The sequence below is a fragment of the Podarcis gaigeae genome, assembly GCF_964106915.1.
Source record: "Podarcis gaigeae genome assembly, chromosome: 6".
In the NCBI taxonomy this organism is placed as follows: domain Eukaryota; kingdom Metazoa; phylum Chordata; class Lepidosauria; order Squamata; family Lacertidae; genus Podarcis; species Podarcis gaigeae.
In genome coordinates this window covers 39,158,976-39,180,234 of record NC_139682.1, presented here as the reverse complement: position 1 = coordinate 39,180,234, position 21,259 = coordinate 39,158,976, and the positions used below count along the sequence as shown (strand labels likewise).

General features: G+C 42.5%; 1 protein-coding gene across 2 annotated transcripts; it reads left to right on the top strand.

Annotated features, from left to right (window-relative positions):
• Nucleotides 1-1,020: 1,020 nt before the first annotated feature.
• Nucleotides 1,021-20,886, top strand: LOC310847628 (zona pellucida sperm-binding protein 3 receptor-like). Of its 2 annotated transcripts, XM_083745630.1 has the most exons (8): nt 1,033-1,694; nt 4,516-4,689; nt 8,031-8,210; nt 10,787-10,978; nt 12,445-12,636; nt 18,423-18,449; nt 19,372-19,435; nt 20,342-20,886. In XM_083745630.1, exons 1-8 carry the CDS (start codon nt 1,610-1,612, stop codon nt 20,370-20,372), a joined length of 945 nt encoding a protein of 314 aa, XP_083601756.1. In that variant the 5' UTR covers nt 1,033-1,609; the 3' UTR covers nt 20,373-20,886. The 2 variants fall into 2 exon arrangements, with proteins under 2 accessions (XP_083601757.1, XP_083601756.1); XM_083745631.1 differs by lacking the exon at nt 10,787-10,978 and having other exon boundaries at nt 1,021-1,694.
• The last annotated feature ends 373 nt before the right edge of the window (nt 20,887-21,259 follow it).

Sequence of the window (21,259 nt, the reverse complement as noted above, 5' to 3'; positions counted from 1 at the left end):
CCCTTCTCTCTATGTTGCTTCTACTACATAAACATCCCATAGGCTAACAGCACACTGTCTCTTTTTTTATTCCAACTGTGCTTACATTCAAATGAGGAAAGGCTTAGCTGGGAGAGAGGAAAGCAGTTTGTGTTGATTTATCTGAGAAATTCTTTCTGCGGGATATGGGGGAAATGCAGCACTTTGACAATCCTGGTTGTTGTATATGGCTATGGTGTAATAGATTTCTGTTGCAATGCATAACAATTCTGGATTAAAAAAATTAACTAATCTGGTACGCAGGCTGAGACCCTATCTGCCTGCGGACTGTCTTGCCAGAGTGGTGCATGCTCTGGTTATCTCCCGCTTGGACTACTGCAATGCGTTCTATGTGGGGCTACCTTTGAAGATGACCCGGAAACTACAACTAATCCAGAATGCAGCAGCTAGACTGGTGACTGGGAGCAGCCGCCGAGACCACATAACACCAGTCTTGAAAGACCTACATTGGCTCCCAGTACATTTCTGGGCCTTCTTGGTAGTGGCACCCGCCCTGTGGAACACCCTCCCACCAGATGTCAAAGAGAAAAACAACTACTGTACCAGACTTTCAGAAGACATCTGAAGGCAGCCCTGTTTAGGAAAGCCTTTAATGTTTGACGGACTATTGTATTTTAATATTTTGTTGGAAGCTGCCCATAGTAGCTGGGGAAACCCAGCCAGATGGGTGGGGTATTATTATTATTATTTATTATTAACAAATGCTTTAAATTAATAAATCATCACTGGATGGTTCTTCTAAATTATTCCTCCCCAGCCACTCTCTCAATACAAAGTTTGTATTGAAAATCAGTAAAATGTCAACCTTGAAAGACTGATAAAACAAAAGACAATGTCAGCTTCAATATATCAAATAGAAGAGCCGAAGCAGCAATAACCAAAAGACAAATACTTGTTCAAATAGAGATGGCTCTCCAGTAGCCCAAGTGTCTCCCCCTAAACACCCCCCAAAAGATGGGTCCTGGCAGATTTCTGCAACAGATATGAAGTTACATATTTGACTAGTCATAAGCCACAAGCAGCACCCCACAATACTGGAATAATAATACCGGGCTGCATTATATAGCTGTCATAAACCACATTTTCTCAGCCACGTCTAGACCCTCTCTTCAGCCTGTCACATGGCGTAGTAAAACTCTGCATTGCACTGTCTAGGATTTTTTTTTTAATTGATTTTTAAAACCTCAAAAAGCAGGAGGAACCATATTTTCCCCACTCAATAATACTTCGATGTGAGAGAGCATGATTTCTACACTTTTTTCAAAGTGACGGCACAGTCCACCAACATGTCACAGATGCGATACAATCCTGGATTTTCCCCGTTGTCTTTCGCAAGCAAGCTGTCGTCCCTGAGGTAGGGAGGAATAAAACGTAGCGAAAAAGTACAGTCTGCAAAGGATCCATCCGGCATTCTAGGTGGGAAATGCTATAGGGGGAAAACAGGGAAAGCGAGCTGAACAGCGACCATCGCGCGTCGCTCCCCGCAACGCGGCCCTTCACCGAACGCTTTTACGCCACTCGCCCGCGCAGTCGTGAGCCTGCCTTCTCTTCGCTGTCGCCGCTCAGCGTTATGCAACGGCCGTCCTGGGGGCTTCTGCTGACTCGCCGTCTCTTGGGGATGTCGATGCTGCTGCTGCTGCCTCAGGGAATGGTGGGTGAGTACTGTACGAGGAAGCCAGGCGAGTGACGACGGAGCCTCTAGCGGCCTCTGAGCCTCCTTTCTCCCCGCCACCTGCCCCTTCCCCTCCCGCCCGCTCGCGGCGCGCGAGTGGGCGGGTCTTTCCAGGCGCCTGAGGTAAACGCGGATGTCCCCCCGCAGCCCGCCAGGTGGCGCCGAGGTGTCCGTACTCCTCAGCCGCGAGGCGGTTGCGCGCCGCCCGCCGCGTCCTAGGCTGCGGCCTCCGTCGGCAGAGCCAATTGGACTGCCCATCCTCCCAAGGGGACTTTCTCTGCCAGGCGGCCTTTCTTACTCCCGAGGAAGCACGCATGGGGAAGACCTTGGTGCCTCCCAGAGGGGTCTTTTAGAGCCATTGATACAATAATAGTGCATTAGCGGTGGGGTTGTAATACTTTATTCTGTGGTGCTTCACTAACTCATTATATAGAGAGAGATAGAGATATGTGTGTATATATATATATATATATGCAGGTTTTGGTGTCCTCGGGTGTCTTCCCGTGTAAAAGTTGGGGTGTCTAGGCGACGTTTCGACGAGGTCTCACTCGTCATCTTCAGGCTGGTGCTTTCGGCTTCTTGTTACTTCTTGTTCCAGTAACAAGAAGCCGAAAGCACCAGCCTGAAGATGACGAGTGAGACCTCGTCGAAACGTCGCCTAGACACCCCAACTTTTACACGGGAAGACACCCGAGGACACCAAAACCTGCATTCCTGTACCCGTGAAAATCTACGAAAGCATATATATATATATATATATATACACACATATCTCTATCTCTCTCTATATAATGAGTTAGTGAAGCACCACAGAAAATATATATATATATATATATATATATATATATATATATATATATAGACACACACACAACCGAGTTAGCTGCAACGCATAGGTCAGTTAGTTAACTATTTTTATTTATTTATTTACTTACTTGATGGGGGGCAGCTGTAGAATGAAGAACCTAAGGTTAATATCAATACATAAAATCATGAACAAGACAAGACAAAACAAACTGTGCAGGGTCTTTATACCTAGTTGCTTATCTAGCTAAGCGTTTTGAGAGCACCTGGTGATCCACCAGAATTCAGGATTTCAGGGCTTTCCGGTGGAGGGAATACCACCAGTAGCATTCCACCTGCCAGTACAATTCAGTGAACAAAGGGGGAGATCTTTGCTGGCAGAGTGACACAAGTGGCACGCTGTCAGCAGAAGGAGCCACCAGAAATGTATTCACTCAATCTACACACACACACACACACCAACCTGGCATAGGGTGATTGTGGATTGCAGCCCATAAATTGCAAAGCCTATAAATTCTACCCAGGATATTTGGCAACATGAGAAATAAAACTACCCCAACAAAAAAATGAGATTCATGTTTCCATTACATCACATCTAAAATAAGACTTTCTATTCTTGACATGGCACAGATACCAAAGTGCATCTGGCTGCAGCCTTTGTTATTTGTGTAAGTGAATCAGATAATCTCAGATTAATGGTGTGTGAGCCTTTCCTGGTCATCTCTGTAAAAAAGAGTGCTTTTTTCTGGTGGTACACAATGGTACGTAGTACCACCACCTTTGGGGGGGGGGGGAGAGGAGGTCTCTCAGACCCCTGTCAAGAGTATCACACCTCATTCACTAATCTGGGTAAATGCAAGGCGCGTGCCCATGTCCTGGCAGAATGTTGGATTCATTCCTGGCTAATTTATGGGTTCATTATTTTATGATAGTGTATGTATGTGCTTCATGCCTACCTGTTATTGCATTTTACTATTAGGAGGGCCCAAGATCTGTATGTATGTATTTTACTGCTTGTCAACTGCTACAGAGGTTTTAGCTTGAGAAGTGTTACAGAGAGTAAAGAGACATGTTCTTTATTTTCTGTGGAAAAACTCCAGTTGAAAAGCGTTAGCTGGAGGATTTTTTTTAAGGGAACAGCTTAAGATGGTTTTGTCCTAGACCTGCGGCAGATGTAAAAAAAAAAAAATCTGTGTCAAAGGTGGATTGACGACTCATTGGGAAGGATGAGGATCCTGGGTTCCTCCATTCCACTGACAAGCTGCCAAAGAGACCTGAAACTGTGCTAGACTGAGAGCTGGTAATTACAGTGGTACCTCGCAAGACGAAATTAATTCGTTCTGCGAGTTTTTTCGTCTTGCAAAGCGCGGATTCCCATAGGAATGCATTGAAAATCAAAAGGAAATCAACTTGCAAGACGTTGTTGTCTTGCGAAGCAAGCCCATAGGGAAATTCGTCTTGTGAAGCAACTCAAAAAACGAAAAACTCTTTCATCTTGCAAGTTTTTCGACTTACGAGGCATTCGTCTTGTGAGGTACCACTGTAATTTCTTCTCACTGGAGAAAGCCATCCCACCTCAGAAAAACTAGTTGCTAAGGATGGCACAAACCAACAAGGTTTAGGACCACCACCACGAACCTTGCAGAGCTTGTCACAGGCTGGGAGGCCTGGGATGTTTGTGACATGACAGTGTAAGTGTGGTAAATTTGAAATTAACAAGAACTGTGTAAGAACATCAGAGCTAGTTTCACTGGAGCTTGCAGAAGAGAAGATTAAGGATATTGAGTCCTCAGTGTGAAAGGTGTCTGCTAATACACACTGTTTAATGAACTCAACTTAAAACACTTTCACTGCATTGTCAGTGTTTTTCTTTCATTATTGTTTGTTATAATTATCCCATATTTAGTTTTTTAGAACAAATATAGTGAAACTGTAAACAGGATTTTTACTTCCAAAGGCTTATGTGTCATATTAATCTTTGTCTTTTTATGTGAATCCAGAGACCTGTGATCTTGACGATTTACCAATATTTCCCTTTTCTGAGGTCAATATCTTTATATATGACCACTTCGCAGTATATGAATGCAAAGAAGGTGCTGTAAGACTGCATGATAAAACTAACACAACTACATGTATTAACGGTTCCTGGACACCGTTGTCAGACCCCTGTCATGGTATGTGTTGCTCTAAACATGTTCGTTTATTTTGGTGATTTCTAAAAAGTTACTCTAATGCTTTAAACATAAGAAATATCAAGCTTCTCTTAATTTGTGGTTGTGATCGTACCCACACTTACTTAGAAATAAACTCTAATGAAATAAGAAGAAGTAGATTGCTGGAAGAAATATCAACAACCTCAGATATGCAGATGTCACAACCTTGATGGCAGAAAGTGAGGAGGAATTAAAGAACCCTTTGAGGGTGAAAGAGGAGAGCACAAAATAAGGTCTGAAGCTCAACATCAAAAAAATTAAGATCATGGCCACTGGTCCCATCACCTCCTGGCAAACAGAAGGGGAAGAAATGGAGGCAGTGAGAGATTTTACTTTCTTGGGTTCCATGATCACTTCAGATGGTGATAGCAGTCACAAAATTAATAGATGCCTGCTTCTTGGGAGAAAAAAAATGACAAACCTAGATAGCATCTTTAAAAGCAGAGACATCATCTTGCCAACAAAGGTCCGTATAGTAAAGCTATGGTTTTCCCAGTAGTGATGTATGGAAGTGAGAGCTGGACCATAAAGAAGGCTGATCGCCGAAGAATTGATACTTTTGAATTATGGTGCTCTTGAGAGTCCCATGGACTGCAAGAAGATCAAACCTCTCCATTCTTAAGGAAATCAGCCCTGAGTGCTCACTGGAAGTACAGATCCTGAAGCTGAGGCTCCAATACTTTGGCCACCTCATGAGAAGAGAAGACTCCCTGGAAAAGACCCTGATGTTGGGAAAGATTGAGGGCACAAGGAGAAGGGGACGACAGAGGACAAGATGGTTGGACAGTGTTCTTGAAACTACCAACATGAGTTTGACCAAACTGCGGGAGGCAGTGGAAGACAGGAGTGCCTGGCATGCTCTGGTTCATGGGGTCACGAAGAGTCGGACACGACTAAACAACAACAACAAAGACAGCAGGTGACAGAAATGGTGGCCAACTCATGCCTGGGGCCTGCAGGACCCCTTTTTTGTGGGGAATATTTGTACTCAAGATGGCTTTGTTTTCTTGTGCTCTCAACATGCACTCCAGACTATTTCTCTCTGCACATCAGTGCAGCGTATTTACCAGACTCCCAACATTTCTATACAAGTTTTGCCTATTTGCTAAATTGTTCAATATTTTTCTAGGAATTTCTTGTGCAGTTCCTCCAAGTAGTCTTGATGGCTCTCACAATGGGACTGGGACTTATCCTTAAGAAATAGTGATAAAGGCACAAGATATCGGTCATGATATTTTGTTTGCTGACTGGGAACAGTTATGGACCACCGGTGTTAAATTTACGGCATGTAATGCCTTAAGAGAAAACATAATGAAAATGATTTATAGGTGGTACATGACCCCAGCCAAGCTTGCAAAAATTTATCATCTGCCCAATAATAAATGTTGGAAGTGTAATGAGACTGAAGGTACTTTTTATCACCTATGGTGGACCTACCCGAGGATTAAAGCCTTTTGGGAAATGATCTATAATGAAATTAAGAAAGTCCTAAAGCGGACTTTTCCTAAAAAACCTGAGGCCTTTCTCTTGGGCATGGTCGGCCAACTGGTGTCAAGGAAGGATAGGATGTTTTTTATGTATGCTACTACAGCAGCAAGAATTCTCCTTGCAAAGTATTGGAAGACACAAGAACTACCTACTCTGGAAGAATGGCAGACGAAGGTGATTGACTACATGGGACTGGCAGAGATGACTGGCAGAATCCGCGACCAGGGGAAAGAGATAGTGGAAGAAGACTGGAAGAAATTCAAGATATATCTTAAAAATCATTGTAAAATTGAGGAGTGCTAGATGTCAGGGAATAAGAAATAGAGAATTGCAGCTGTAACTAATAAGTCAAAGAAAAAGGAATGAAATGAAAGTGAATTAAATAATTAACTATTTGGAGAGTTGCTAAAGGAATGTGAAATAAGGATGCAGCAAAAGGGAGGTATGGGGAAGTTGGAGGAATAAGGTGTATGAAATCAAGAGTATGAAACTATACATGTTTATATGTTTGTATGTTTTTAGTTTGTTTATTGTCTGTTTTAATTATGTGTTTGGAAAACAAATAAAATTTTCTTTAAAAAAAAAAGAAATAGTGATAAAATACCATTGCAATGAGACTATATTGGTCATTGCAGCACCTTCTATTTCTTGTGATATTGTTGCTAATAACAGTAAAGCACAGTGGAGAGGGGAATTCCCTCTACCCACATGTGGAGGTTGATTTTCTTTTCATAACAATTATATCTGCAGTGATGCTATTAAAAAAGCCTACAGACTTGCTAGGAAGCTGTGTGCTGCTATGTCCAGATCAGTGATAGGATTTTATAAATACATGTGTTGTGTATGTTTCCTACTTCCCTGACTGCTCCAATGTTTTGCCAAGTTTGTCTTCCTTTTGAAGGAGAAATCACTGGAGACATGTATATTTGAAAATAAGCCAAACATTAAAAGAACAAATAGAATAATGCTGGAGGAAAACAGAATATGCACTTATAGCAGGCCACTGGAATTGCTGCCCCTGCCATCATATCTCTCAGCACTCCTGATTCATAAAGATGCTAGCTAGCTAGTTGTCAATGACAATCACATAAGCAGAATTTTTTGACTCTTCATGTTTTCCTATTAACTGTTTGATTGCTAGGAATCTGATTTCCCAATAGTGCAAAAGCTAATTTACGGAAAGATAATGTTGAACCCTCACAGGAGATGGATTTATTTTATCAACCAATAATCTTGCACAACTATTACAAAAGCATTCCTCACACAGGAAAGCACTTGTCTGAAAAGCTGTTCCTCTTCAGAAATGTGCTTCATGCAGTAAACAATGTATTCAGGGGGCAAAGACAAGCTGCTGATGGGCCTGGGGAAATGGTGTGGGGTTAAACCTCCACTCTCCCATCCACATTGCAATCCTAATCTGAATTGAAGCTTAGTGAGACTGCTTTACCTGCAGAAAGTGGCCGGTTCTAAGACCACTTAAAAGAAAAGTGTGCTTGTCATAACATGCATTTGACCCTTAGTGGCTGTTCCTTTAGGTGATTATACTAAAGTTGCACAATTATAAATGGTGAAAAAATTATAGTAACCCAATACATAAAGTGAGTCTAAAGATTTCTTTTTAAATCATAATATATGTTACTTCAGCTATTGGGTTGGCCAATGGTAAACATGGCCCTTGGACCAAAAAGGGGTTGGCCACTCCTGATCTAGATTAATGACTTAGGAGAGAAAATACCCCATTCTCAAGAGAGCAGAAATGTAAATATTCTAGTTTTTAAGGAGTTCTGCTTTTTAATTTTACTTTTCACTTTCAGTTATGTGTGCCAATCCAGTAGTTCCGGATGGAATAAAATTAAGTGGATTTAGAGATTCCTATACCTATGGCAGCAGTATTACATTTGAATGTAAAATTGGATACTTCTTAATCGGCAGTTATTTTATTCGCTGTGAGAAGAACGGTTCTTGGGTCCCTGAAGTGCCATCCTGCAAAAAGAGTAAGGCTTTGAAAAAAGCACTGGATTAGAATATATTTTTCTCTTTCCACAATAAAAAGCCATTTAAACATAGGGAACTGACATGTTTAAAAAGGAGTAAGGAATGTTGGCCACCAAGGTGTATTTTTGTGTTATATCTCACAAAGTTCAGAGAACCAATTGAGCTTTAATTGCTTAAACATTAGTATAATAATGGTACACTAATGCAGAAGAAGGGGCAGCCCAAATTTGAAAACACATTTGTTAGTTTTGCATGTGTTTACTCCAGTGGGGAGGGCAGAAAGTAAAATCATAGTAGGAAGTAGTGTCTGGAGTTCACCAATGCTAGGAGGAGAAAATTAAGGAATCCAAGGCAGAAGGTAATCAAAAGGTGGAATCCAAAGAGGCTGCTGTATGGAGCTGCAAGTTCAGCTCAGCTAAGTTACAAGCAGCAAAGGCAAGGTTGGGGCTGTGTGTGTGTAATCGCAGGACTGCTAGAGTGGCAGCGACAGCCTCACTGGTGCACCTGTGCAGCTCTGAGTTTGCTGCTGCCCTAGTGCTAGCCAGGTAAGCAAGAATGATGCTGGTGTTCAGCATCCGCCCCATCACATGAACCGCTGCTAGACTTATAGAAGTCAGTTGACCAATAACCTGTTATACTGGGCCCACCATCCGTTTGTTGATACTATACCAAACTTCTAGCAGAGTCATCCAGCAGAATGTCAGGTTCTTCCTGCTTTCCAGTAGTCAGTCTTTTCCAGAGTTCCCAGTTCAGAAAACTCTTTGCTCAGACAGTTCAGTTCAAATTATATAAACTGTTCAATGTCTCACGACACAAAACAAAAATAAACACACTAGCTACATAAAATCTAAGAGATGCTGCTGCATCATGAACTCATCTACTATATTTCAGTTCTTGTGGTTGTAGAAATAAATCATGTAAAGACCCAAGTTTATAGAGATCCACTAGCACTTGACCATGCTAGCTCATCATGCTATGTTATCGCCATATAGCATGTTACCTTCAGCTTGACTGCTGATAACTTGGAAGTACCTCACATTCAGCCAGTGCTGGTGAATCCAACCTTGGCTTTATACCCACCACAGCATGTATACTCATTCCTTAGAGAAAGGGAGGGTGGATGATTCCCTACTCCTGGCCTAGGACCTACACCTTGCCAAATGGTCTAGGACCTACACCTTCCCAAGTGCAGTATTTTAAAGAAGTCTATTGAAATCTAGCTTACACAGAGATTTTGTAGCTTCACTCATCACATAGATGTTAGTCATTTGTTTCTGAAAGGGTAACTCTTATTCCGTTTGTCTAATAGCATTTGTTTTACAAGCATGCCCAATGTGTGACTGCACAGAAAACATTTCAAGAACAAAAGTTTAAGAATAATTTGACTTTTCTCCTGTTGTGTTCAAAAGAATAGGGTTTGCATGACTTGCCATGACGTAATTGGTGTTAAACTGTTTTGTGCCTTCTTACAGAGCTCAAAAACAGGGCCGTCTTAAGCATATACAGTGCCGGAGTGCAAAGATCCGCCTGGCGCTCCTAGGTTGCCCAGAGTTGTCAACCTTTTTTAAGGGAGGGACCCCAAAGTTGTTAAGGAAATAGTTGTTTACCTTTAGAACAGTTGTGGGATGCAGGGACTCAAAGCGCCAACCAATGGGGGTGCCAGTGCCCCACGTACAGGGGTGTACAAAGGTGGGTGGGAGTTCCATGCTGGGGACAATGACAAAATGTTGTGTGGCACAGTCACTGGGCTGTCCGCCCGCTGCCTCCACACACCCCTGCTGCATGGCGGCTAACTGTTTTGGCTGCGCATGCAGCACCTGGAGCACTGTGAAACGTTGTGGGTGCTGCGTGGCGCATCCTGTTGCATGTGCCAAGCTGTGAGTTCCTTTGCTGGCTTTTCTGCTGTCGGTGCATGTTCCCAGTGCCTCCCAATATAGGGTTCCAGTGCAGAATGACGGGGAATGCAAGCGGCAGCAGAGGAAACATCTCCGGACAGGATCCACATGCTCCTGTTCGTCAGGATTTGTTGTTGCTGTCAGCGCATGGCAGATCCCGTCTGAAGATATCGCTTGCATTCCCCATTGTTCTGCACTGGCACCCACGTTGGGTGGTGCTGGGAATGTGCACCAACAGTGGAAAAACCAGCAAAGGAACCCGCAGCTTGGCGCATGCAACAGGATTCACTGCGCCACGCCCATGTTACATGGTGCTCCGGGCGTGGCACTGAAACAGCGGCCATGCAGCTGGGGGAAGAGTTGACAGCTGAGCGGAGCAGAACCTGTCGGAGCGCTGCAGGCTCTTCTGCTGCAGGCTGCTCAGTGCAAGTTCGGGGGCAAGCGTTGGAGTCCGGCTGTTGGCGGCTCTTCCCCGGACTCCAACACTCGGCCCCAGACTCTTGGTCTGGCACCCCTGAGAGCCTGGTGCCCAGGTGCCATGCACTCCTAGCGCCAATGGTTAGGACGGCCTGCTCAAAAATCCAGGTACCTGACACAATGGTGGCATCTTGAATCTTGTGACTGATTGTATGCTACTAGTCTTGCATTTATATCTTCCAGTTTTATTTTTCTTGTTATAGTTTATCCAGAAAATTGTGGTGCTCCAGTAATGCCCAAAGGGAGTGTGTATCCATTGCAATCTGAATACAAAATTGGAGATACCATCACAGTTTACTGCCATCCAAACCATTCTTTTTTTGATGAAACCACAAAGATGACTGTAAAATGCAAAGGCTACAATCAGTGGGATCCTTCGATACAACCATGTTTCTGTATGTATATAAATCCATATATAAATGTTCCTTTTAAAGCCATACTCAAGACAGATATTTCCCATTATCTACAGGTAAATCACAGATGGGCAGACATACCCACAACATTATATGTGGTCTTGACATCTTCTGAAGCTGCTTCATTCTTCTAGCAGTTTTTTGTTTACTTTTTTGTTCATTATTCCACCTTTCTTCCATAGAGATCAGGGTAGTGTACATAGGTCTATGTCTCCCAATTTTATCTGTACATCAGCAGTGGAATGCTGTTCAGGCCAAGAGACAGTAAATGGCCCAAGGTCACCTAGGTAGCTTCATGGCTTACTGTGGATTTGAACCTGGTCCTTGTCTAATCCCCCCCCCCGCCCCCCGCAAAGGTATCTTAAGTACAATTTGACAGACTTCTGTCATGTGTATTTACATGAATGCTTTCATTTGCTTTCCATAACATTGGCTGCATTGGTCTATTGGACTAAAAATGATATATTTTAATCCCAATTACAGTTGATATTTTTATTTTAGTGGTATGCTAGCTACTGTGTGCACCTCATCATATCCTGTCCCTGATTAGAGATTCAGTTCTGGGTCCCTTTGCATGAAAGTTAGTACTGAATATGGCTTACATGAATGTGGCTGGCCATGGGATCGCCCAACTTCCATATATGAACTTTCTTCTTGCCAATACCTAGAATTTTTGTCTTTGCAGTAATAATAGATGCTGTTTCATACAAAACTTAGTTGCTCAGTAACTTCCATATTCCAATTAATGTGGTGGAGATAACTGCAATAGCATCAGCATGCAGAAGGTCTGAAATTGAAGTATTCCAAACCACTCAGTACTTGTACAATGTTTTTAATATAAAAACAAATCATTAGTGAAAAAAATCCATGGGAGTGATAGAGCAAAAGCTGCAACTTTGGAATCCTTTCATTTTGCACAATGCAAGAATGGGATGGGGCTAGAACCATGACAAATAGGCCAGGGCTGCAGAGTTGACCAGTGGAAGAAGTAAAAGAGAAGGTACAATACTGTGGCTGTGAACTGGATTGCACCCTCTCTTAACCTTTTCCAGGGATCTACAAACTAGCTATCAATATCTAATAGGATGCATCACACCAAGCTTTGCAAACATGACCTAAAAATCTTCCTTTTAGCCCCATCCTAGGAGAAAGAAGTAACAATGCCACCTGGATGATGAATGTATTTTCACTTAGAACAGAGAGAGAGCTGGGTGTCATCTGCTTATTGTTGACACTTCACTCCAGATCTCCTAATGGCAGCTCCCAGACACTTCTGACAGATGTAAAATAGCACAATATTATACATAATATCAGGAAATTTTAACTTTTTTGTATAGAACATTCTGCATTTTGCAAAATCAAGTTGCACAAGTATGATTTCCCCCCCTATTTTGTGTGCAGTTTAGTACTGCTTTATATTATTTTTAATATTTTTTTTGTGTTTTCAGCTAGAACATCACCAGACACTACTGAACTCTATATCCGTAATGGAAGAATAATCTATGGGGAGAAAAAATACTACAACATTGGAGATGAAGTTACTATTCAATGTGATATTGGCTATATTTTGATCGGATCACCTAGGATTAATTACATCGGTGGGAAGCAATGGTTGCCTAATATTCCAACTTGTGCTCTGAGTAAGCATTATATTTCTGAAAATACTGTTATAAATGCTAAATCTCTGACCGGTGAGAGATTTGGGGGTGCAAATGCATACCTCTAAGATGGTGGTACCTGCAAAAACATATATGGTTTTATTTACACATGCATACATACTTGTCATCGGTTAACTGGAACTGTGTTAACATTCTGGTCTCTGCCCATGGGTACAGCATCCATCTCATCTCCAAGCTTAGACATATCAGGGTGCTTCTCAAGAAGGATACCGGCCCCCGTCTTGCAGCTTTTGAGCAGGATACAGGAGACAACAATGATATGCATATCTAGCAAGGTATAGAGGGACCTCCACCTTAACTTTAAATGGCCAAAGCCTTTTCACAGGCAGCCAAGCTGAACTGTGGTAGTAGCTGAAGGTACAGTCCATGCCTATCCATGTAGACCTGTAGGAAGACATCAGCTACGGTTTGAAGGTGAATGCCTGAATGGTGAAGTTGAGGGGGCACAAGGAAAAATCATTGACAAGCACCACTAGGCCAGGGAAGACTGGACCAGCCTCTGGCTTGTCAGCAAGGGTGGGACATCCAGAAGATATCTATACCATGTTTTCTCCCAACAACACAGACAATGACATCCATAAAGTGGCCCTTGGTGTTCACAACCTCTTGAAGAACCATGCTGTTGAAGTACTTTTGGTTGTAGAACTCTGGACTGCAACCCTCTAGAGCAAAATGTGGATATGGAATGAATCCTGGGCACCACTAGTCCATGGGAAGTCAAGCTTCCAGAAGTCTTTGAGAATTTTTATTCTGCCTCTTACTTTTATAACATCTTTCAGGTAATATTTGTTTAGTACCTAGTCAGTCTCTCTGAAGATCTTGCAAGCTGAATTTACCCACCCCAAAGGTGATATTCGGGGCAAACAACCTTCTCTGAAGGCTATATTGTAAATTGTCAGCACTAGGCACTTCTGAACAGGCACTGCGCTTTGCATCCCAATTTCCTGGTGCTGGATCACAAGGTGTTATCTCCTTAGTCAGAAAGTAGAATTTTGACGTGGTCATTTGAAACATGACATAGAAACTAGTGTTGTCCCTGTTGTTGGGATACTGCCAGGGAGACAAAGGCCATCATGCTCCCACGTTGACTCCGGACGATCCATCAACCTCCCGTAGAAACGCAGTATCAGTCAATTAGTGACACAAGCCTCAGAAACATCTGTCCACATTCCAAGAACTGGTGCACACCCTTTCGCAGAGTTCGCACAACGAAAGATGCACTCAGGAGAGCATTATTTACAACTTTATTCAGCGTCGGTCAGAACAAAGAAAAACACGACTGCCTGCCTGCATGTCAAGGCACACAGAGAGAAGCAACAGCTATATACAAAACAGAAACTTCCTGTGAACAGGAAATACGCAGGCTGTGACTCACAACAGCCTGTCCCCTTTTAAGGTGGAACGGAAATATCCTAACATCCTCCCCCTTTCCGTGTAACCTATAGTACCTGTGGTTCAACCCAATTACAACCTCTGTACATAAACCTTAAGTTGTTCTCTGTTAACAACCTTAGACAACAGATCAGCAGGAATTTCATTTCCTGGCATGTAGGACACCTGAATGAGTCCTTTCTGAATACACTCTCTTGCACGATGTAGCTTAATCTGCAAGTACTTGGTACTTTGCTTGCAACTCTCTGAGTTCAGCAAAGCCAAACAGGATCTATTGTCTTGATACACTTGTATAGGACATTTCACAGAAACTCTGATGTCCTGAAACAGTTGCATCAACCATTCACAATCCATGAGTGAAAATGACAGAGCATTGAGTTCTGCTTCACAGGAACTTAGGCTTACTGCCATCTGCTTCTTGCACAGCCAGTCAAACAGACAGTGGTTGTACATGTAGCACACTCCAGAAGTGCTTGTACCATCCGTGGTGTCACTTCCAAAACTAGCATCTGCAAAGATTTCAAGACCTCCAGTCTTCTGACTGGTAAACCTCATCCTGTAGTGCAAAGTCCCTTTCAAATAGTGGGCTATGCGCTTCAGAGCTTTCCAATCCTGAACAGTAGGATTGTTGGCATGTCTGCTAAGCAGGTTAGTGCTTACAGCTATGTTAGGTCTTGAACATCTAGCAATGAGATTCAGCTTGCCTAGAATGCATCTGTACGGTGTAGTGTCAGAAAACGCTTCAGCAGTACTACCTGGTAACCTGTCACCATCGGTGTGTCTGCTGGGTTTGCATCAACCAAATTCAACCTGGTTAATACATCAGCAATTTTCTGTGGTGTACCAGAAAATTACCTGCTTGGTCCCTCTCCACCTGCAGAGAAAGATAGTTGGATACCTCACCAAGATCCTTCATGTCAAAGTGCTCCTTCAAAAGATCATCAACAAAACATAAACTATAGTTTGTTTTGCCCCTCTTCCTTGACAAACACACATGGATCAGCTTTGCCCTGTTGAAACCCTAGAGAAAGCAATGTCTCAGTGAGTTTTGTGTTCCAACACCTGGCACCTTGCTTGAGACCATATAAGGATTTCTGCAGTTTACAGACCATTCCCTTCTGTATCTGCATCCCGTCAGGTGGAAGCATATACAGCTCCTCCCCCAAAACCCCGTACAAAAAAGCTGTATTAACGTCGTGATGGGAAACATGCAGTTTATCCTCTGCAGCAATCTTGAGCATTAGCCGAATGCTCTCATACCGGACGGTGGGTGAGTAGGTCTTGTGGTAATCATGTCCTGGTACCTGTGAAAAACCTCAGGCAACCAATCTGGCTTTGTGTCTGACAACCTTGCCATTCTGGTCTGTCTTGGCCTTGAAGACCCATTTGCTGCCAACCAGTCTCATTCCTGGGACTACTGGTACCAGCTCCCCAGTCTGGTTCCTATCCAAGGAATCAACTTCAGCCTTCATGGCATTAAGCCATGGCTCAGCATCTTTAGAGGTTAACTCCTGAACCTCTTTGAAGCTTGAAGGTTCCCACACCTTCTCTGAGCTACTAAGAGCAGTTGCTGTCTTAGCAAACTCATCAGCAAATCTCTTTGGAGGTTTGCCTTTTGTGGCCCTTTCAGATCTGCGTACTAGACGCAAGTCTTCTGCACTCATCTCCTCTTTCTTAGGAGAAAAATGACCAACGGTGAACAGTGGTTCTTCCAGTTCATTGTGAGACGCATCAGATGGACTAACTGAGGCCTTTGCGCTATTGTAGTCTGCTGTGTCATCACTGTCGCTGACACTAGCAGCAGCGCTGCCCACTGAGCTGGAATCCGAACTCTGATCATAATCATAATCATCATCCTCAGCTTCCTCATCTTCCTCAACATCATCTTCATCTTCCTCTGGGTAACTCTGGAAAATTCCCACATTTCCCCCCCACTTAGGATTGTACTCGACACTCTTTGTGAACCTAATGGACTTAGAGCCAGTCATCCATACCCTATATGCACCTTTTTCGTACCCCATGAACAAACCATGTGCCCCACACTTCCCAAGCTTGTTGCTCTGTGGGGTGTGTACCCACATGTCAGAACCAAAGATGCTCATGTGCTTGACGTAAGGTTTCTTACCAAACATCTTCTCATAGGGAGTACAACCAATAGGTGATGACAATCTGCAATAAAAGGCATAAACAAATGAGTTCAAAGATTCCCCCCAAAACTTCTCAGGGAGATTGGCATCATGCAACAAGGTTTTCAGGCCTTGCAGCAACGTTTGCTTTGCTTGCTCACAAATCTCCCATGGAGATCCAGGACTTGAGAGGCTATGCTGAATTCCCTTCTCAGTCAGGAAAGCTTCAAACAGTTGAGAAGTGAATTCAGCTTCTCGACCAGTAAACAAACAGCCAATGTGTTTACTGTGAACATTCTCCAACCAAGCACAGAATGCCTTGAACCGAGAAAATGCTTCCGATTTCTGCTGGAGCATAAACACATGAATTTTAGGGTATTGACACATGTATATTTGTATGCATGGATATTTAGTTTAAATGAAAATTTAATATCCAGTTGTATGTGGAATCGGGTCTTGTTAGTGGCTGAATTGTCCACTCACAAACCCCAAGACCCAATAAAATTATCAGAAATGGTATTTACAGACTAAAACACATTCAGAGTGGAAACGGTTGAGGTGCAAATATTTACAGATATTTGAAGAAATGCTTTATACTTCACAGCACACCTTCATGAAGGCTCTTTTAAGAAAATGGAACTGGGCATTTGTCTCTTAACCAGGGTCTCCCAGCTTTTGAGGCCCCTACCCACAATTAAAATCTAAAAATGATGAGTCAACATACAAATACAAATTAACCAACCTCATTCAACAATCAAAACCTGCTTTCTTCAGTTTCAGAGCAAGAAATCCATCTGAGGCCCATGTCAAGCAGCTGCTTCTTACCCCACTCCCACATTTCAATTTCGATATTTGTACCTCGCCCATCTGACTGGGTTGCCCCTGCTACTGTGGGCGCCTTCCAACATATATTAAAACATAATAAAACATTAGACGTTAAAAGGCTTCCTTATACAGGCCTGCATTCAGATGTCTTCTAAAGGTTATATAGTTACTCATTTCCTTGACATCTGAAGGGAGGGCATTCCGCAGGATGGGTGCCACTACTAAGAAGGCAAAAACCTGCTACCGTGCACACATATTCAAGAAGTCCCTCAAGTAGCTGCCTGCCAACTGCTCCATGTGATTGACAGACAGCAAAGCAAACAACAGTTTCTGCACTTCCTCTAACACACTTCCACCCCAACACACATTCTCAAAAGCTTCTGAAGTAGTTGTCTGATATAGCTGACAGGCAATAAAACAAATTAAGTTTCCGGTTTATGAGAATCTAAATGGTTTGCATAATCCTCAAGTATTTCATTTTAAAATGATATTTGCAACTTTAGTATTTTAAAAGGAAGTTCTTACCACAGCAAAAAACAATTATGATTTGAGATTGAGTCATGTAAAGTCAACATCTATTCTTTTAAACCCATGTGGTTTCTTAATATAGTATTAATTTTTGAAGTGCCCGTCGAGTATACCGTATTTTTCACCCTATACGGCGCACCGGCTCATAGGGCGCACCTAGTTTTTTTTTGGGGGGGGGAATAAAGTGGGAAAAAATATTTCCCCCCCAAGCTTCCCCCGACCCCAGCCCCCAGAACAGGCTGCTATCCTGAGACGGAGCACACCCCGGGCTTCGGGGAGCTCTCCGCAAGCCTGGGGAGCCCGGCGGGAGTTCCCGCCAGGCTCCCCAGGCTTGCGGAGAGCTCCCCGAAGCCCGGGGCGCACTGCTTAGTGCGCCCCAGGCTTCGGGATGCAGGCTGCTATTCACAAGCCTAGGGAGCCCGGCGGGAACTCACGCGGGCTCCCCAGGCTTGCGGAGATCTGTCCGAAGCCATGGGCGCGCTGCTGAGCGTGCCCCAAGCTTTGGGATGCAAGCTGCTGTCCGCAAGCCTTGGGAGCCCGCGGGAACTCCCGCCAGGCTCCCAAGGCTTGCAGATAGCTTCAGCGAAAGCCTGCATTCGCCCCATAGGACGTATACACATCTCCCCTTCATTTTTGGAGGGGAAAAAGTCCGTCCTATAGGGCGAAAAATACAGTATATGGTGTGTGTGTGAAAATGATTTAAGTAAACATATCCACCAGCTCTGATACAAAATCCACCTTGAGCTGCAGTACTTCAGTTTATAAGCCATTTCAGATGTGGCTGCCAGTCCAAATGAGTAGCCTTTCTATAATTAGTCTTACAAGGTTTTATTTTGAGATGTTTGCTTATTAGAACCATTTCCCCCTCTTTTCTAGGTGTTTTCCTGAGACTACTTATAGCTGGTATGTGATTTCTTGAAAATGAATGGGGGAAACATGGTGATGCATTATAGTTTTTTACATACCCATATTTTATACAATTTAATATGCAAAAAATATGAAATGGTATAAAACATTGCTATGTGAAAAATGGCAATAATATTATGGGGTCATAGAAAGCTGGGCACTATGCAGCCAGAGATAAGTATTTTGAAGTTTCATTGTAGAGATTTAAGAAATTGGGCCTTAAAAGTGCTTACAGTCAGTTGATGATTCTAGATGTTTTCCCTATTTTTTTTCCTAAATAGGAGTTTCTTTTTGTTGCACTGACTCTGGATTATTCAAGGACTGTTTGTGTGTGTTTACATATAAACACACACACACTTTATTCCAAACATTTACAAAGCATCAATAGTGTGCACAATTTTTCATATTTCCAAAGCTTGGCATCAATGCTCAAATCTTTGCTCATCATTTGTCTAATCTCCTCTGTGGGTTGAGATACATCTTTAAACTCAGTGGAGTTTACTTCCAAGTACAGTTTGTATTTCCCCGCTATGGAAGCAATCCAAATAAATTTGCTGGCAAGTTTTACCTTAACATTCCAAGAGGTATAATCATTTTCATAATAATCCTGTCTGTGAAACTGTAATTTTAGAATTTTGGCATCATAGTTATTTCAGATAGGTTCCCATAACAAAACAGCAAAGACAACAAATCACCCGTCTTTACACCCTAATAATAAGTGGTTTGGTCTTAGAATGACTTGTGACCACCAAATGACAGTTTAACGTATTTTATTGTTAAGTACATTCAAGTGTGAAATGTTTATTAGTAATATTTGCAGAGCATTTTCTATGCTGTTTTTAATTATGCATCAGTTTTATTGACCTTTTGTGGGGGATTTTTACTAGAATGGTGGTGTGTGTTTCTTCTTCTTTTTTAGCAAGCATATTACCTATATTGATGCTGACACTTAAATGGGCTTATAAGAAATGTTCACAATCAAGGTAAGTTTTCTTATCACCAAACTCCTATTTTCCTTTCTGTTTTGCATTTCTAAGGTCCACAACATTTTATCTAAATAAATATACTCTCCTTGTAGATAATAAATTGATATTCTCACAACCTTGCTATGGGGGCTGTTTTGAAATTTTAAAGGAAATGCAATATACTTTTTATATTAAACCAGAGCTACCCAATATTGTTAACAAAAAATGTATTAATTTTTCCTTTTTTGCTGAATATCCAGACAAGGTCAAGTTACAGTATCTGAATGCTTCATCTACCTAGGCATTGGTGTTCACTCTGTTCTGAATGGGGTTGCCCAGCCCACACAGGAGGCAGGGTGAAGCCAATTGGTGCCAATGCTGGTGCTGTTTTTCCACCGGCAGGAGGTCTCAGGCAGCACTTCTTATTGCACCTCAAGTGGCGAAATGGGACACATGGCTCCTGGTTGCAGGCCGGGGTTGCCCCTTGTTTCAGCATTGTCACTGGTTGTTCCTTTGGAGTGTGGAAACTTTGGTCCTCCAAATGTTTATAGACTTCAAGTCCTATCAGGCCCAGCCAGAATAGCTAGCAGTTTCTCACCCCACAGTGCTTCAGAAACTGCAATGCCTCCAAGCCCATTTCTACACACAATTCCAAATTGTTTTAAGCTTGTTCACATCTTGGGACCAGGTACAAAGGATGATCCTGTCTGTACATGGTCCCGTCCATACACAAATTTCTGAAGTGGAGGCCTTTTTCTGAGTTTCATCACTATCTGAGGTCTCATGGATACTGGAGAAAGGATTTTCTCCAGAATGAAGGCTTAGCTGACGTGTTCATTGATATAATTTTGATGCCAGGTGATTTAAAAAATAATAATCCCAAGACTTAATCAAGTTTATTGTGCCACTTCTGTTCTCCGACAGGCTACCAAAGGAAGAACAATGTGGCATATGAATGAAGTCACAGAAGTCACTAATGTTGTCACTTGGGCAGTAGCAGGAAATAAAGGAGAGGCAGAAACAGAGCAAGAATACCAGATAGAAAGCAGACGTCTGGAGGAAAACCAAACCAGTCTTCTCCAATGAGTAGTTTTCAGTAACAGAGCCAAGGGGACAGTGTATGAGGCAGATTTGACATAATCTTCACAACATGAAGAGCCAATCAGTGGGTAGACTCATCTTATTATTCTCTTTCTTTTCCTTCCCCTTCTTTTGACCCTTCTTTCCTTCCCCTTCTTTGGCCCTTTACTTACATGTTACAGGACAGTCAGAACTCTGTTGAGGAACTCAGCAAAAACCACTGTACCAACTGTATAGTAGGATCTCATAGTGCTGCATCCCACAGTAAATCTTTCTGTGAACTGCCCCTTTCTCCTGCTGATTGAGCATAATATTCCTGACAGGTATATGCTACAACATGTAGTTTTATGAAGAAAGCAACAAAGGCACATACTATGCAATAGTCCCTTCTGAAATTGCAAGATTGTGAATCTAGGGCAATAATCACCTTAAAAATAAATAAGTATCAGCGAAACACTGTTCAGTTTGATCTACTTTTCTTCCTTTAAAATGTGTCCACCTTTTGTTTCTTTAAAACCTACTTTTTTCATCTTTTGCTAATAGTGCCTTATTGTCATTTAGTAAAAACACACATGCAAGGATGTGTGACAGTTCACAAATTACAGTATCTTTTAAACCTAATTTACTCAGGTAAAGGTAAGTGCCTGGTTCAGATTTTATGGAAACCTAGATGCAGTTGCACATAGTTAAATCCTCACCAACATTATTTAAAAGAAAAAGACTACTTCAGAAGGGGTATTTTAGGAGAAGGAAGGAAAGAAG

Excerpts from the sequence above, each read along its gene's own strand:
- LOC310847628 (XM_083745630.1), top strand. The coding sequence starts at position 1,610 with ATGCAACGGCCGTCCTGGGGGCTTCTGCTGACTCGCCGTCTCTTGGGG. Across the intron at positions 10,979-12,444 it reads TTCGATACAACCATGTTTCT|CTAGAACATCACCAGACACT; the intron begins GTATGTATATAA and ends TTGTGTTTTCAG. Across the intron at positions 12,637-18,422 it reads TATTCCAACTTGTGCTCTGA|GTGTTTTCCTGAGACTACTT; the intron begins GTAAGCATTATA and ends CCTCTTTTCTAG.